An 18,957-nucleotide genomic window follows, 5' to 3' on the forward strand; every position below is an offset into this window, starting at 1 on the left:
GGCCCGAATCCCTCCTTTTTCCGAGCTCCGGACACGGAGGTCCCGGGTTCTGGGGCCGGGCACGAGTTTTCAGCTGCAGGGTTCTTCACGCTAAGAAAATGCATGAAGCGTTTCCCCAGGATGATGGCTTTTGCTTCCCTTAGGACTCAGCAGTTGCATTTTTAAGTGTGTTACTGATTCATCCTCTCTCTCTTCCTCTGTCATCACAGGTTTAAACTTACACGAATCGCTCTCTTGAGGAGGAGGGGACCGCCGCGCGACTGACACGCATATTCCTATAGGCATCTTCCCTCAGCCCCCACCCCCACGGCCGGATTCGGGTGGCTCCTCTCCGCGCTGAAATCCGAGAAGAAATCCTTGGATCTCTTGTTTTCTTAAAAAAAAAAAAAAAAGAGGAAAGAAAAAGAAAAAAAAATCGGGAAACCGTCGGTATTTTGTTTTTCTGCTTCCTATTCGCAAGATGAAGAAGTTTTTCGACTCTCGGCGAGAGCAGGGCTGCTCTGGCCTGGGCTCTGGCTCCAGCGGAGGAGGGGGCAGCACCTCGGGCCTGGGCAGTGGCTACATCGGAAGGGTCTTTGGCATTGGGCGGCAGCAGGTCACTGTGGACGAGGTGTTGGCGGAAGGTACGGTGGGCTCTTTCAGTGCGCCGTAAATTAAAATCTTGTGCTGATGCAGCAAGACTCTGGTTTCTAGTTGTTGAATGTTTGAATGGGTTTTGGCCAGTTGACCCTCCCTTCCCCCTTCCCTTGCCCTGTGAATCATTGTCCTTGAAAAATTTAAAACTGAGGTTTGAAAGTGACAGGGCTTATGGGGACGAGGGGGAGGTTGCTGGAAATTGTTTACCTCGGTGGGCTTTTCTTTAAAAAAACGTTGACAAGCCAACTCTTGTTTGCCTCTCTGAATTCTGAGGATCAGGCAGAAAGTGTAATGCTTCACGTTGAATGTAGGGTAGTGGGCTTGCCATCCTTTCAAAACTTGAAATGTTGATTTGAGGGCTGAAGGGTGGGGTTGGAGGACGTTTTGGAAGAGAGAGGGGTTTCTTCTCCTCCCACCCAACTTTCCCACTCCCACGAGCCGGCATTGGAAGGAAGAGAGGATTTTCAGAGAATGGGAATGTGTTTTTCTATGAGCCAAGGCTCTTGGTGGATTTGACCAGGTTCATTTCCTGACCCAACTGTAATCAGGTCCCCAGGATGTAGCTAAGATAACAGAAATTACATGAAATGAATGTGGTTGTTTTGAAATCAGTCTAGTAGGCCCCTCTTCCTCTTGTTTTAGTTTTTTTTTTTTAGCCAAAAGAATACTTGAGAGTGGCATCTGATTTTTGCTTTTCCTCTATTGAAGAGGATGTTATTTAGATCTGCCCTGTAAATTCTCTCCGTGTGTGTTCATTTGTATATCTGTCGATAGGTAGATATCCATCTTTATCCCCCAGGCTTTTTGGAAATCTTTGCATGTCTCTTTGGATAACCTTAACCTCGACCTTCATAATTATGCCAGACTTATACTTTTCACAGCCCATTGCCTGCCTAGTGTGCTTTTATTTTTAATAAAAGCAGCAATTTCCTCAGCATGAAGCTATTCAAACTAATTGGATGGGGCCAACCTGCTGTACGTTGTGTTATTGGCTGAGAGGGGATCGGGGAAGGGGGAGGCCTCTCTTACTGCAACATGGTGGTGGGGGAACAGTTTATTAGCTGTGAAAGGAGCCTTTCTGCAAGCTAAGATTGAAGCAAGGGTCCTGCCCCGGGCCTGGGAAATGCCTGTCATGGGGAGTGTTGCAGGCCGGTTGGTTGGGAGGAGGAAGAAGCTGTGTTTGGCTCTCAGCTTGTGTAAGCACTGGATTCAGCTGGACCCAGTTTTCTGGGTTTAGGGTTGAAGCCGGCACTTTAAAAACACTGTTTTAAAAAAGATCTGACAATGTCTTAATGTCTTTGTGAAATTGTTGCTCTTTTCCTTTCTCACTATTGCTGTAGCTGGACTTAATCCGGGGCCTGAGTCACTGCCCCTCTGGATCTTTCTTTGTGGGCTTTGGTGCAGGATGGGAGATGCTTCTGTGCCCGCTGCCAGATCCGCACCCTTGAGTCTGATGTGTCTCTTTCATCCCTGTGCCAAGCCCTTGACTGCAGTGGGATGGAGAAATGGAGGAGTGTGTGAGAGAGAAATCAGGAGGAATGAGGGGGCGCAGAGCTCTTTCCTTCCCTCTAAATGGCCTCTGCTGAGCTTACAGTCCAGGAGCATTTTGTTCAGCCAGGATATTGTCTCGTGATAGATGGTGCTACCCTGGCAGTGCTTCCACTCAGAGTCTGAGTGATGGGGAAGAGAAAAGGCAAAATTGGTCTTTGTTATCTAGGCTGCCCTCCTCTTCCCTAAAATTCATCCCTGAGAACTGCACATCATGCATTGGGATATTTTTAAGTGGAACGTAGGGCTTGCAGCTCTGCATTCATTCATTTATTTGTTCAGTCAACAAATAGTTGTGGAGTGTCCATGAGTTGCCAGGCACTGTGCTAGGCTCTGGGGATATGATATAAAACTAGATGTTGGAGTTTACAAACTACTTTGAGAGATGGAAGACAGCCAGAACAGAGTGATGTGTGCTATCATGGACATGAGCTTAGGGTGCAATGGTCCCCCTTTTAGAGAGCCAAGAATCTGCAGGAAGTGACTGGCTAAAGAATCAGTAGGAGTTATCCATGTGTGGTGACAGCATGGACAAAGACTCAGAGTAGCAAGAGAGAAAAAGTATGGAAAACTGGGTGTGGTAGCATTCCCCTCTTTATGTTCTTTGACTATAATTGAGTTTGAATTTGTGGCTCTTAGAAGTATGTAGCTATATGGGAGCCAGTATACAAAGTATTTATGTAGCAGCTACCAACTCCAAAGGCACTACTAGCTTCTGAGAGGGATATAGGGAGGTCTAAAGTGTGATGGCTGCCTTTAAGGAGCTGGCAGTAAATTTGGGAAGATGAGGCAAACATTCACACAAACCGTAGCATGGTGACCAGCACTTTCTGTAGAGTCTGGCAGATCCAGGTTCAAATTCTGGATCTGTTCTTTACTTGCTGTGAAACCTTGGCCAAGACATTGCAAACCTCTCTTGAATCTCTCTTTCCCTATGGCAGTGGTTCTCAAAGTGTGGAGCCTGAATCATGAGCATCAGTATCACCTGGGAGCTTGTTAGAAATGCAAATTCTCAGGCCTCATCCCGTACACCATGGGTGTGGGGCTTTAATAAGTTGTTGGAGAGATTCTGATGCAAGCTAAAGTTTGAGAAGCACTGTCCTATGGAGTGGTCTTGAAGATTAAATGAGGCAATGTAGATAAATTATGTAACATTTTTCAAGTGTTCGGTAAATGGTAGCCATTATTTACCAGGACTTTACGTCATATATACATAGCTAGAGAAGTGTGTGTGAGGGCAATGTGAAGGCTAGTTTGACTGCAGCAATCCTTTTCCTCCCATTATGAGTTGACAGATCCGGATCTTTTTTGTAGGGTCTTCACCAGCTCCTTAAAGGGTCAACAGATGTTTTTGGTAGCCATGCTTCTTCCTGGACCCTCTTCTCTTTGAGTCCCCACATGCTGACCTAGCCACCAGTCCCAGCCAGAGTGGTCTAAGGATGATGAGAGTTGTGCGTCAAGTGCCCAGGGCAGTGGCCAGGAAGTTCAGAGAGGGGTGGTCTGGTGGGCTTCAAACACAGACCCTTCTGTTAACACCACATCCCACTGATCATTCCTTTTTCCCTAATGTGCGTATTGGTCTATGCTTTATAGTGAGGAATTGCAAGAACCCCAAGGAGGAGGTGCTGGAGTAAGACAGGAGAATGCCTGGGCTGCCGTCTCTCTATCAGCAGTGTCAGCCCTGCTGGCCTAGTTTCGCTAACTAGTACGGCTGGGGCTTGTTTGTCTGGGGGAAGTGAAGGCTCTCAGTCGTGAGTTCAGAGGGGTATGCTATCTCTAGATTGGGTGAAGGGGAGGATATTTTCTCTTTAGCTTCCTCAGCAAAGATGCCATGATGAGATGCTAAATCATGTCTCAGGTAATGGGCACGTGATGTCAAAGGAAGATTTGGTTTAAGCTTCCAGAATGAGCTCAATGGGAAAATTGGAGCAATGCTCAAAGGACTAAGAAGCTGTGCTTTTATCATACCTCCTTAGCTATGAGGCCTTACATCTAAGCTTTAAACAGTGAATAAATGTTCATTGAATACCTGCTGTGTCCAAGACAACATTCCAGAACTGCATCAGTCCTGTATAGGGTGGACGAGGTGGCCCTTCAGAACAGTTTTCCACTTACACTAAAGGAATCCAGGTCTAGGGCTTATGAGAACTACTAGGTCCCCGTGTCAGTCAACGTTGACCATTTCTCCTACCTACAGTGCAAGGTAATGAGGCTTAAAAATGTGTGTGAAACCACCTAAAAAAACCAACAGTTACTCTTTCATGGCCTGAAGTGGAAATCTCTAATTTACTTATTTATTTTATGTATTGTTTATCTTACCTACACTGAAATGTAAGCTTTATAAGGGAATAGATATCTATGATTGATTTATTCACTGAGGTACCCAAACCACCCAGAATAGTTTCTGGTACGTGGTGAATGTTAAAATGTATTTGTTGTGTGAATGCATAAATGAATAAGTCAATATTAAAATAAAAACCAACCAAACATATATGATATATATGGCATATGGTTATAACGTGTTGGTGGTATCAATATGATGCATGCATGTATTCAGTTAGTGATAGTTGTGTTAGTGTCTTCTTTGTGCCAGACACTGTATTAGGTTCCACAGCTACTAAGGTGAATGGGACTTGGGCTTGGCTCTTAAGGAGCTCATAGACCAACAAACCCTAAGGTAGGTGTCCAGCATTTAGCATGGCCCTGGGTGTATAGTAGGTGGGAAAAAGATGTTATGAGATGATAAAGAGAAGGGCCTGGGGGTGAGGGTCTACAGATCAAGTGTGATTTGATCAAGATTGGAAATTGCCCAGCAGATGTTCCAGATGAGGGTTACCCAAGGCCTTCCAAGCAGAGAGAATAGCATATGCAAAAGTGTGGAGTGGTGAAACAGTGTCATGAGTTCCAGGAATACTGACTAGTCTGGTGTTATCATTTTGGTTAGTACAAGTTTCCCTTCCAGAATCAAGGAAAGAAGGACATGGAATAGTAGAAGGAAGTTCTTTTACATTTGCTCCCTGGCTTTCCTTGCTGCTCACTTTCTTCAGTGGTCCTGGGCCTTTTGAGTAACTATTGATTAACTATCCAGTATCCACTGCCCCCTCTGTGCCTCGGCCCTTTGCTAATTGTGGGGCAAGGGAGTGGCTAGTGTCTGGGGAAGGAGTGGTCCTGAAGGTTTGAAGAGAAGCAGGAAGCTTGAAACAGAGCAGGTCGAGGAGTGAGATGACTAGTGTTATAGAAAGGAGTGGACAGAGGGATGATGAGGATGTTTGACCAGAGCAGAAAGTATACTAGAGAGAAAAGAAAAGGAAATAAGGTTATGGAGAGCTTTAGTGTCTGACAGAAAGGTTAGTTATAAGCACCTGAGGTCTTCTCTTGACGCAAACACCAGTTGGATCCCTCCCACATCAGATGTCTTTGCCTGCTGGGAAGTCTGGTTTTTTAGTGGCAACTGCAGATTTTCAGGGGGTGGTTTGTGAATGGTGTCTTCTTCCTGGCTTCAGGCATGATGACGGTTATAGCTTTGCTAAATATAGCCAAATCTAGAATTCAGAAATGAAATCCAGAATAAGCAGTTGCATGGTCAAAGCCTTTTCTTTAGTCTTTCCAACAGTCATGCTCATTTAATGAGAGAAGATGAAGAGAAGCAGTTTCACGTGGATTTTGAGCGGGAGGGATGGGGGAGGCATACGCTTGTACCTCAGTAGCTAAAACTGCATGTAGAGTATACAGGTAAAGCTTGATAAATATTAATAAAGTACACATAAAAATATTACTGCATCAGAGCAGTCATTTTAACTTGCAGTATTTGAAACTTGACATTTCAGAAAGGGGACTAATACCATCATTTGCCTTCATCTTGTACTCTTCTAAGGATAAATACTTTCTGAGCCTGCTTAAGAAATAACTGACATCTGCATCTGCAAGCCAAACAATGACAGTAATAGAAATGGTATTGTCTATTGAGGTAGCATCTAGCACTGTGAGGTATGAAGAGTAGCCTGCAGTCTCCTTTTCTGGAGCCACATTTTGGTCTGGTGGAAGGAGCCCTGCAGTATAAATTGGGAGATCGGTGTTTGTTGATTCATTCGTTGCCATATTCAGTCACCCTTACTGAGCGCTTTCTATGTGTTGGACATCACCCGGTGATAAATGAGACATGGCTTGAGGAACTTAACAATCATAGAACTTCAGACATGAGAGCAAGTAACTGTAAGTGCTGTAGTGCAAGGATGTGGAAGGGCTGGAGGAACAGACATGGGAGGGCAATTAATTTTGTGGGGTGAAGAGTAGTCAGGGAAAGCTAAAGAAAGGTGATATTTGAGATATGTCTTCAAAAAATAAGAATTTATTACTGGATGGACAAGGTTGAGGGGACATTCTAGGCAGAGAGAATAACATGGCCAGAGACACAAAAGCAGGAAAGTGCAGTGCTTGCTGGGAGCCGCATGTTTTGAGATAGCAGTAATCTATTAGTGGTTCAGGGCTGTGCTGTCTAATAAAGTAGCCACTAGCCGCATATGGCTATTTAAATTAAAATTATCTAAAATAAAATGAAAATTTAATTCTTCAGACACACTAGCCACATTTCAGTTGCTTAGTAGCCACGTGTGTCTAGTGCCTACAATTTTGAGCAGCACAGATAGAGAATATTTTATCATCACAGAAAGTTCTATTGGGCAGGTTGGTTTAGAGCAATAGTTTATAAACTTTTTGGATAGATAGTACTATCAATTAAAAAACATGCAATTCCTTTATATATGTATGCCCATTTATTGGTAAGTTATATTTGTGTCCTGCTGTCATTAGCTAGTATCTGAGGCACAGTATATACTTGAAATGAAGTTCATTTATGTTAGTGGACACAAATACGTATTTTAAATAATCTCAGTAAGGTTTTGGTGACGGTCTTGTCATATCTTTAGGTTGTGATTGTTTCTGCATTGTAATGTGACTGATGGAGAGCATACCAGGAGTAGAAGTGAGGCTCTGCCATTCTCTTATTGTTCATATATCTTTGCATTATCTTTCATCCAAGATTTCTTTGCAGGAATCTTTTTAAGCCCCTTGTTTATTTTATAAGGGTTAACATTTAAAATCAATGTAATCTGTAAATCCACTTAACCAAGCACACAACTGCAGTATATCTCAGTGTGTCTCAGCCTGTGCCATGGAGCTTCCACTCTTCCTCAGGATTCCATCAGATTTGTGTGAGATGCGTGACTGACATATGGACTGAATGGGAGCACTAGTGTTGGGCGATATGTTAAATAGTAATAAAGATAAAATCTTATTTTTTAAGATGGTAATGAATATAAATAGAGAGTCTCATATTTTCTTTCTGTACCCCAATGGATTGTTTTGTGTACCTCTGTTTGGAGACCACTGATCTAGAGCAGTGGTTCTCAACCAGGGTGATTATCCCCAGGTGACTTTTAGCGATGTCTGGAGACATATTTTTTTTTTGTATTCGTAATTTATTACTCTTTTCCTTAAAGAAGTATCTGCAAATTGTGCACGTTTTACAACGCGCCAAACCTGGATCTGCCTAACGAACGTACATTATTTTTAATCAGGAAGAAAGAAACCATGATTTTTTTTTCACTTCTCAAAGAGTCTTTTATTTTTTATTTCTATTTTTTTCTATTTTATTTTTTATTGGGGTTATGATAGTTTACAACCTTCTGAAATTTCAGTTGTACATTATTATTTGTCAGTCATATTCTAGGTGCACCACTTCACCCTTTGTGCCTGCCCCGCCCCTTTCCCCTGGTAGCCACTAATCTGTTCTTTGTCCACATGTCTGTTTATCTTCCACATATGAGTGGAATCATACAGAGATTGTCTCTCTATCTGGCTTATTTCGTTTAACATAATACCCTCAAGGTCCTTTCTGGAGACATTTTTGATTGTCACAAGGAGGGAGGTAATACTGGCATCTAGTGGGTATAGGCCAAGGGTACTGCTAAATGTCCTGCAGTGCACATGACAACCTCCCCCACCCCCAACAAAGAATTATCCAGTCCAAAATGTCAGTAGTGCCAAGGTGGTACAACATGATCTGTTGACCAAAATGAGGAGAGAGGGGGGCGTCAAGAGTGGCTCAGAAGGGTCTAATTTACTGTTTGGCTTCAGGCAAATCACTTAATTTTAAAATTCATTTTCTCAGAATCAGTGAGCCAGTAATCTTTCTTAACCTGTTATGGTGAAAAATCTTTGTCATTTTCTGTGTAAAATAGCTACTTCTGGAAATAAACCAGTAAATCAAAGGAGGTAGAATAGCAAGTCTTCGTAGGCTCTGGTGAGGGAGGGGAGTTGTAACAGTGCTCTACCACTGACTGAATGTGGGTTTTGAGCTTTAAAAAATACTCTCCATATTCCCATATGTGAGCAACCCCAAAATGTTGTGAAAGCATTTTGTGACATGAATTGCTCATAGGGAGGTTCAGTTAGGAAGGGTTATTAAAGATCAGAATCTATGAGAGAGGATATTGATAATCCTTTATACAAGGAAGAGTTTTCAGGAAGAGTCTAGCACTTGCCGCTATGGGTCTTGGGTTCAAGTTCTTTCATTACTTGTGAGTTTGGCTTTGGGGATGTTGTTTAACCAATGTGATTTAGAAGTTGTTTAACCACTGCTTCCTCATTTGTAATGAATGGCCTTGCTCCCTCTGTAGGGGTGTTGTGATCATGAAACAAGAGGATGTGGGTTTAATGTAGAGTGCTTAAAAGATAGCTTGCTCTGCCAGCCAGGAGTAGCAAGGTTTACTGAGCATCTAGGACATTCTCAGCTCTGTCTGAGCTGCTATGGCAAATAGAGAAGTAATGGAAGATTTGGCTCCTAGTTGACATGATGTGACCAACACACAAGAAACAAGGGCATCCCACAAGACAACAGCTGTTGAAATACTGGGGTGTGTGGTGTAGTCTCTAAATTCTGGAGGAGTTGAGGGGAGGGAGATCAGTGAGGACTGAAATAGTTAGGAAAGTTTTCGTGAAGGTGCACTGTTCTTAATTGTGAGTCTTTTCTTTGGAACCCTTCTTCGAGGAACCTCGTTTTAGGGAACATACCTAGTTCAGCACGTTTGCATACGTTATATTCTTAGTAAAGTTGAAGTAAGTATTGCAACATTTTTGGCCTCTTTTGAGGAACAAAATTGCCTACATAAATAAATCGTATGTTCTGCGCTTATACCCAAGGTAAATAAAGCCTTTTCATTCTGTGATTTTGGACCACTCAGGGATAATGAATATTGGCACATTAAGGCAATACTGGCTGCAGCATTTTGTGCCTACCGTGTCCCTCCATGATGATTATTATTAGTCTGGTATCTTTATTATTATTTAGTTTATTATGTATACTTTGAATAATCTCAATTCTACTGAGTTATGGACCATTGTTAGGAAAGAGGAGTCCTTCTGATGAGTGAGCCTTCCGCCTTGGCAGAGAGCGAGTTCCTCAAGTGGGAACAAAGTTGAAAGAGTAAAAATTTGGAATTTCATTTGAGGTCTGCTGTGAGTGAATCAGCTTGAGCTGGTCAGTGTTCTCCTTGGGCTCTGAGTTAACCTTGGCAGGCAATGGATGGCAATGCCAGTTGAAGCTTTGTTATTTATGATTTCTGAAGAGTCAAGATTATTGGATGAAAGAGTTTATGGCATCCCTATATTATGATAATAGAAGGCCAAGCATAGCATTGATGTTAAATTATCTTTTGTAATTATAATGATCTTAAATAATGGTGCCTTTCATCTAGGACTTGAATATTGGAGAAAGCAGTATAATGCCATGTAATTTGTTTGGCGCCTGTTTTTAAGGATGCTTCCAGCTATTGTACTGGGACCTTTGTGGTGAGAGAAAGATTTTTGCCCCTCTGGTACTCAGCATGAATTTGAGAACAAAATGTAGAATTTATTACCCTTCAGGGAGCAGAAGAAAGAAGATGACTCAGGCCTCACCAGTTGGGTGGTTCCTGGAGGATCAGGGCCTGAGCAGCATTTACAGAGGTGGCAAGTCTCCTGCTAGTACCTTTGACTCATCGTTTTCCCTGGTCAATGAATCTTATTCATTCAGGAAGTCATGATTATCTTACAGGTTTGTTAGACTTGTTTAATTTCCCCTAGGAGTAGCCTAGCCCTGTTCCTCAGATCTTTGTCCTCTACTATTTTTAGAAGCCTGGGAGTCTTGGTGGCGGGGGGGTGGGCAGTGTTGGAAGAAATAATTTCATCTGGCCTTTTGGCTGTGGAAAAATCTTGGTTTGACCAGAAGGTGTAACTCAGTATGATTGGGGAAAACCTGATATCCAGTGCTACCTGTCTTCCCCTGTCCCCCTGGAATAAAGGGAGCACTATGAAGTTCTCTTTAGGAGAAGACTTTCGAGGTTATTACCATGTGTGGTAGTTTAAAAGCATGGGAATTGGAGGTAGGCAGCCCTTGGCTTGAATCCTGGACCTGTCCCTGTGATATTGGGCAACTTACTAAGATCCAGGCTTCTCACTTATAAAATGCAGATAATACCATGGGTGGTTGTAAGGATTAGATGAAATTATGCAAAGCACTTAGCATAGTGCCTGGCACACAGTTAGCAGTCTATAACTCTTAATATTATGATAACTTAGTAACTCAATATTTGAGTGCATGAATTTTGTTTTTATTGGGCAATGTTTGTTTTGCCTTGTGTATAAGCGTATAACCTGGTGGAGCTAGAGTCTTGTAGAGATATATATATGTATCTGTCTATCTCTGAGTATCCACAAACCCCAGGATGATGAATAAGAAGAAGAGAATCTCAGATAAATATTGTGGTTTGATTTTTTCTTTTTCCTGCTTGAAAGCCACCTGTGTGTTAGGAAAATTTCCCCAACCTGTCAAGTTGCTATTAGTATGGTGGGCCTCTCTGCCCCTGAGGAGCGCCTCACCCCAGCTGCCTGTCCGACTTCAGATTCTTGTGCTCTAACACAGGTCTTCTCCTTCAGTCAGGCCTCCTCATCTCCATGTACCATGGATTTAGTTCTTTCCAATGCTTTGCTCTTAGTGTTCCTTGCACCTGGGATACCCTCCCCTTCCCCACCCACCTACCTTAATCCCACCTAACCTCAGTACTCCCACAACTGCCAAAGTGATCCATTTCTCCTCCTGTCCTCTGGATACCTGTCATTCTTGCTGGCTATGTTGACTGTTTGGGCCCATAATCTCAAGATTTTATTTTGCAGAGCTAGCCCCGTCGCGGAGTGGGTTGGGTTCCCATGCTCTGCTTTGGCGGCCCAGGGTTTGGCCAGTTCGGATCCTGGGCACAGACATGGCACTGTTCATTAGGCCATGCTGAGGCAGCGTCCCATATAGCACAACTAGAAGGCCCCACAACTAAAATATACAACTATGTGCTAGGGGGGATTTTGGGAGAAAAAGCAGAAAAAAAAAAGTTTTATTTTGCTCTTCATCTATTTCATTTGTATCTGCTTTCTGGTTTTTAGGGGGCAGGGTATGAACCTTAGGTTTATTTTGTATCCAATTCAGGACTCTTAAATTTGAACAATGCAACAGTGGGTACTGGGGAATAAATTAACTGGATGAATAATACAATAAATCAGTACTAATTCAAATTCACTAGGCAGGGGCTGGACCCAGACAGATTTGAGATATACAGACCTCTCTTATCCCTATTCCAATAATATGAGAAATGTGTGTTTGGCACCTTATTACAATGATAAGAACTATCGAATCTTCTAGGTTTTCAGTAAAGTTGAAAAATAACAAAATTCAAAGCAAAGTAGAACACTTTCCAGAAGATCATGTAAATCTCTCTTTATTGATTGGGTTCAATTTTGGGTACCTAATATTATCAATCTCAAAAGTAGAGATATAAGGTATAAGTATCTTAACTATGTAAAGGAACTCAAACTATTTAAATGCTATAATGTGAAGACGGAGAAGATTAGTTCAAGTATCAAGAACTCAGATATTACTGAGATTTAAGCAAGTTGTGCATTAATTTTCTGGCTGGTGGTGGTTGTTGGCTTGTAGTAGATTAGGACAGTGATTCTCAAGCTATATGGGGGGTAGTAAGCATGGACGCAGGGGACAGAGAGGAAAGGAATATGTAATTTGAAAAAGCACAGACTAACCCCAGATCCAGTCAGGAAAGGAGGGAGCCTCAGAGAGGTTGGGCAGTGGTGGTATACCCTCTCCAGAGGCATATTGTAGATTTAAGTGGTTAGGGTCAGGAGAGGACATGAGGCATAGCTCTCAGAGAGGATATGGTTTATAAAATGTTCATGAATGTGGCACTAGTGGCTCAGTTGTAAATTGAGAGGCACCACTAGAGAGGTGGTGCCTAAAAGTGATCACTGTATGTAGCTCTTAGAACATAGGTGGACTCTCATTTCTCCCTATTCTTGCTACCTTCAGAGAGGAGAAGGGAAAAGAGGGATCATCAGTAAATCTTGCCTCGTGGTTTGCCTTTGTGAGCTCTGTGACATTGTGGAAAGGTCAGCCCTTGGTTCTCTCTGACGAATGATGAGAATTCGCTTGAAAATGTTACTTTTAGGTAATATAGACTTTCCCAGAAGATGAACTATTTCTTTCTCTTTTAAAATCATAGTTTTAGAATATTAGTGGCATAAATGTGTTATTTAAGTGGCTGTCTACTTACTCAGCAATTTTGGAGTGATTTTAACATGATATGATGTAATAATGTACAAATCTATGTAGTCAAGTTCCGGTTCTAGAGTGAGTTCATAGAATATGAACAAAGAACTGTATGAGGTAAGGGTTGTAGGTCGTCTAGTCTCCTTCTCAGTGATCTTGGACATATCATTTCCTTCTCTGAGCTTGTCTTTCCTTATATAAACAAGGGTGGGGTTGATCAGGTTGAAAAAGTTCAAGTGTTAGACTTGTGTGGCTGGGACTAAGACAACATTCCTGAGATGGATTGTTAACCTTGGCCTATGTATGAGCCATACTGGGAGGTCTCATTCTTAGTAGGGGTGAAAGATTTCATTCCTTTTCTACTCACCATCTTCTGTATCTTTCCCTTAAACTAGAAAAATTAGTGTTAATAATTAAATGTTGGAGGTGAGAGGAAGCTTGGCTGAATCTTGGGCTTCTGGCTTAAGTGACTGGTTAGATAATGGTGTTAATAAAAAGAAGAAAGAATAGTCTACAAGGGAAAGAGAATGACTTTAGTTTGGGTCTTTTTTGCATGAAGCACCAATGAAAATCCTAGTGTGGTTATATAGTTCAGACGCTGTTTTATAGCCACAGGATGTTGATGAAAACTGAAATGGAAGGAGATCTCACAAGGAGACTGTGGAAGAAGAAGTGGGCTGTGGATAGATTCCTTGGGAGCATCAGTGTGTAAGGGGCAGGTAGAGGAAGAGGAGCACACTTGGAATAAAATCCACACTCCTCACTCTGACATGCAAACCCTACAAGAGCTTGTATCTCTCTTTACCTCAGCCAGTGTGGTTTTTAGCCACAGTGATTCCTCTTGATCTTTTTGAGCATTTCACATTCTTTGCTCTTTAGTGTCTTAGGCTTGGCTATTCCCTTTGCCTGGAGTGTTCTTCCTCCTGATCCTTGCATGGCTGGCTCCTTCTTGCCATTCACATCTCACTTAAATCTCACCTCAGAGAGGCCTTGCTTGACTAGCCAATGTAAGGAACCCATCGTGTTTTATTTTGCCAGGTTGCACGTCAACTCATTTTCTTGCTTATTGTTTATCTCCCCCCACTAGAATTTCACTTACATGAAAGCAGAGACCTTGACTGATTTGCTCATTGCTGTATGCCCCGTGCCTAGTGTAGTGCCTGGCACATCTGAGGAGCTCAGTGAAAACCAGTTGAATGAATGAGTGAGTACATGAAGGAGGTAGAAGGAATGATTGAAGATATAGATGTAGAATGAGAAGAGAGTGAGTGATGACAATGAATACTAAGTAGATTTAAAAGGAGTGTGGATGCTTTGGGGTGTTAGAAATCAGATAGGTCACGATAAGGATGAAGAGTGTTTAGTGGATTAGGAAATATGGAGTTTATTCATGAGCCTTTTTTTTTTTGAGGAAGATTAGCCCTGAGCTAACTACCGCCAATCCTCCTTTTTTTGCTGAGGAGGACTGGCCCTGAGCTAACATCCGTGCCCATCTTCCTCTACTTTATATGTGGGACGCCTACCACAGCATGGTGTTTGCCAAGCGGTGCCATGTCCGCACCCAGGATCCGAACTGGCGAACCCTGGGCCGCAGAGAAGCAGAACGAGCGAACTTTACTGCTGCGCCACCAGGCTGGCCCCATTCATGAACTTTATTCGAGCAGTTTAAGTGGAGCAATGGAGTGAAGTCCAGGTGGCAGTGAAGTGAGTGAATGGGAAGTAAAGTGGATGCTGACTCAGGGAGGAATTTATTATTGTTTTAAATGGTGGAAGAGTCTTGCGCACATTAAGCAGAGAAGTGGCCAATGGAGGAGGAGGTTGGAAATAAAGTACAAGGGGAGTATTGATGGAATAGAGCTGAGGAGGTGATGGCAGGACATGGATGGAATCGTGAACTCAAGTGGAGGGGATGACTTTGGACAAGAGAAAGGGCACTTCATTAACTGACCTGGGAGGAAGAGGAGAAAGAACCGGTGCAGAGGAGAAGAAGTGGGTGAGGTTTCACAAGTTGCCACCCTCTTGCCTTATGGCTTCTGTTTTCTGTTGAATGCTGCAGGGTGGAAGTTGAATTGGTTTTTTAAAAACTTTTTTGAGGAAGATTAGCCGTGAGCTAACATCTGCCGCCAATCTTCCTACTTTGCTGAGGAAGACTGGCCCTGAGCTAACATCCATGCCCATCTTCCTCTACTTTATATGTGGGACGCCCGCCACAGCATGGCTTGCCAAGTGGTGCCATGTCTGCACACGGGATCCGAACTGGAGAACCCCGGGCTGCCAAAGCGGAATGTGCGCACCTAACCGCTGCGCCACTGGGCCGGGATTTAAAGAGAGTGGGGAAGGATATGGAGGAATTCCTTAGGTTTATGGAGAGAAGGACTGACAAAGGATAAGTGGAAGAATGGCCTGGTCATAAAGGAGAACCCATTCGAGATGACTCATCGTGGGAAGATAGGTTTTCCTGACCCCTGAGAGTTTTATCAAATTTGAAAAATGTACTGTTTTGGATAGGACTTTTTCTGAAATACATTGTATGTTTCCTGTCTTCTAGATTATATGCCTCAGAGGCAGCATAGTATAGGTGGAAGGTACTCCTGATCTGAACCTTTCTGGTGACCACCATGCCCTGTACTCTGGACAAGTTGTTTTCCAACCCCGTCCATCAGGTTCCTTGCCTGTGAAATGAGAACTAAGTTGCTTTCCACTTCTAACGTTTTTCCATTCTCTTCTTTCTCAAATGCATTGTTATTAGAATGTTGTTGTTTTGTCATCGAACTTTTAGGATCATTGCTTGATATGGGTAAGACAGTTTGCTCCTGAGTAAAATGGCCCTACTATGCTTTTTGAATTTCGTGTTTGTGCCTTATAGTGCTTTCTGGTTCCTTTCTTATAAGACTAGTCAGCTGTCACTTCTTGCTGCTATTCGTGTGTCTTCCTGAATTAGTGCCTCTCTAATTTGCTTCTTTTAATCTCCTGTGGACTTGGAAACTAGATGACTAAGTTTATTAGAACTGTGTGTACGATAAAGAGGCTCTTAGTGAGAATTTGAGGGTCTTGTCTATGATTAAAGGACATGAGCTGCTGAACATGAACTTTATATCTCTTGTTGAACAGAAACCACTTTTTGATGCCTCATGTTCTAGAAAGGTTGAGTTCTGAAGAGATGTTACCATTTGATATTTATTATTAATTAAATGTGTTTATAACCATTTGTTTGAAAAGTTGAGTATGAGTGCCATAGGGACTTAACCTATTTCCATTTTCCTTTTCGCTTACAGTCCCTTCTCTTCCTCTCTCCCAACCTGCCCTCCTCAGTCCCTTCTCCATTCTTTCAGTGAAGGCAATGTTGTAGTCACCATTATAATATTATTTTAGTCACAATTTCTGTTATTTATTTGAAACTACAGAGAAGTTTCCAGGATTGGAATCCACTGTGCAATGCTGGATATGTTTATATCTCAATAAGGGTCCTGGTGGAGACTCTCAAATGGTATTTGGTATTCAGGGCTGGGAGACTGAAAACAATGAGATGAATGCTAGTTCCATATATACTCTTTTGTTGATACAGAAGAAAGCAATCAGGAAGTCTTAAAAAATTTTTTTAATACAAATTAACAGTGATGGTAGAATAATTAGAAGATAAAGCCAGACAAAAAGATAAAATATTACCCATAATCCCATAGATTACATTGTTAACATTTTGGTATGTGCCTTCCAGATTTGTGTATTTTTATAAAAATAAGAATGTATTTTACATCGTCCTGTATAATCTACTTTCTCACTTAGCGGTACATCCTAACTATGTTTTTGTGTTAAATGTCTCATCATGAGTTTTAGTCTATTGTATGGATGTATTGTGATTTATTTAACAATTCTCTTATTAGACGTTAAGATTATTTATATCGGTATTACAAAACAATTACAATGAGTATTTTTTAAGCCTTTGAGTACTTGTTCTGTTACTTCCTTAGAATAAATTTGTGAATGTGAAATGGCTGGATCAAAAGATATGCATATTTTAACTTTCAGTACATATTTCAAAATAGCCTCCACAAAGATTAAACCAATAAATACTTCCACCAGAAGTGCATCTTGTTTATGAGGTTGGACGTGTTCTCTTTCTTTCTGTCTGTCTATCTTTTATATTTCTTCTGTGGTGAGTTTTGTGTTTATGTTTCTTTGTTCATATTCCTGTTAGGGCATTCATCCTCTTTAATGATTTATAAACGTTCTTTACATATTTAAGATATTAATCCTTTCTTTTATTTATATATATATATAAATACACATAATTTTTTTTTATTTTGTCATTTTCCTTCTGTTAAGATAGGGTTTTTGCAGATGTTTTAAATTTCTGTACAATCAAATATGTCAGTCTTTTCCTTTATAAATTTTGTCTGCAGTCATATTTGGAAAGGCCTGAGGAGAAGGATAGGGCCTGGATCACAGAGACTCTCTGGGTCTAAATTTTATCTTCGAGCACTAGAGAAGCCATTCAGAGTTTTAAGCCGGGGAGGGGATGGCATAATCAGATTTGCAGACTAGTTGGATTTGTGGAGGGTGACATGAGGGAGCTGAGTCGAGAGCATTTAGCAGTCTGTTGCCATGATCCAAGTTAAAGGCAGTGAGGGTCTGAGTGTCAGAGCGGTAACAGGAACAGAGGAGAGTGCAGACGAATGTTTAGGAGGTCATATCATCAGGACTTGGTGCTTGATTAGATTTAGAGGCTGAAGGAGAGGTATATAATCAAGAATGATTTCAGGTTTATGAGATAGAAGTGGTACTAACTGAGTCATATTATTCAGGAAGAGGGGGAAGATTGAAAGAGGGAAGACACAGGTTTAATGAGGGAAGATAATGAGTCTGATATGATCAGTCTGAAGTGTGTTTGGGTTATCTGTTGCTGTGTAACAAACTACCCTACAACCCAGTGGCTTAAAACAACAACAGTTTATATTCTCGTGATTCTTTGGGTTGACTAGGGGCTCTGTTGGACTTCTCATCTCATTTAGGGTCTGTTAAAATTGTCTTTACTCCTACAACTCTACTATATACCTGAATTCAGAACATCCCAACATGGACCAATATATCACATTTCTAACACCATGCTTCATCCTTAACAGAAATACATATGTCAGAGAAATGTGGGAAACTCTATGGGTTTATACACAGAGCTCTTGTGTTTTTCACACCTTGGGGGATTGGGTGAGAATTGGGTGAAGAGTGTGTCTTTTTGAATATTTACTTATTTATTTATGGTAAAGTGGGATAAGGGCTTTGAGGAATTTGGGCAAATCATTTTTAGGAAAGAGTACCAAGGGAAGTTGAATTTTATGAAATTGATTTGTTTGGAGCTGTCCATGCAGATACTTGTACTCAAGTTTGAAAAGTCAAGACTAAGAAGAGCAGTGGGCTGAGAATGGAATTGAGGTTTAGCAACACTTAAGGGATAGCTGAGTAAGGAAAGCCCTTAAAGGAGACAGAGAAAGAATATCCAGAGAGGTCTGAGGAGGATCAGTAGACTGCAGTGTCTCGCCCACGTGGGAACATACAGAGTTAAAAAGTTGAAGTAAAGCAGATCAGATGCTCCAGAGTGGTCAAATAGGATAAAGACTGGAAATTGTCCTCTGGATTGGACATTGGAAACGTCCAATGGCGTTGGCCTCAGCAAGAGCAGTTTCAGAAGAGTGGTGAGTTGATGAGAGGGAGTACCAAGTTTAGACTATTTCTTCAAGAAGTGTGAATAAGAAAAGGAGAGATCGTATGGTAGCTAGATCGGGAGATGCTTGAGTATATTAATAGGCTGATAGGAAGGTAGCAGGAGACGAGAGGGGGAGAGAGAGAGAGAGAGAGAGACATTATAATGAGTGAAGGCAGTTGCCTAATTGAGTCAAGTTCCACAGGAGACTGGAGGAGATGGAGTCTTGATCTTTTTGAGTTGCAACTCCATTCTTTCAGTTACTCAGTTCAAAAACCTTTCCTCCAGTCATCCAGTTGGGTCCTTTCATATTCTCAGGCCCCAAACCTCTTACCTCCCATCCAGTTTATCAGAACATTCTGTTTGCTCTGCGTTCACAGTACATCCCAAATCCAGCCACTTCTAACTTCCTCCACTGCTGGCTGCATGGGTC

The 18,957-nt window shown here is 41.9% G+C and overlaps 1 protein-coding gene across 20 annotated transcripts in view; it reads left to right on the forward strand.

Annotated features, from left to right (window-relative positions):
* AAK1 (AP2 associated kinase 1) overlaps nt 1–18,957 on the forward strand; it is a 165,521-nt gene that overhangs the window by 488 nt on the left and 146,076 nt on the right. For all 20 annotated transcript variants that reach the window (XM_014731107.3, XM_070235343.1, XM_070235345.1 and 17 more), the window contains exon 2: nt 210–623. In XM_014731107.3, coding sequence (XP_014586593.2) covers nt 461–623 — 163 coding nt within the window. In that variant the 5' untranslated portion in view covers nt 210–460. The remainder of the gene's footprint in view (nt 1–209; nt 624–18,957) is intronic.

This window comes from Equus caballus, chromosome 15 (genome assembly GCF_041296265.1).
Source record: "Equus caballus isolate H_3958 breed thoroughbred chromosome 15, TB-T2T, whole genome shotgun sequence".
Taxonomy (NCBI): domain Eukaryota; kingdom Metazoa; phylum Chordata; class Mammalia; order Perissodactyla; family Equidae; genus Equus; species Equus caballus.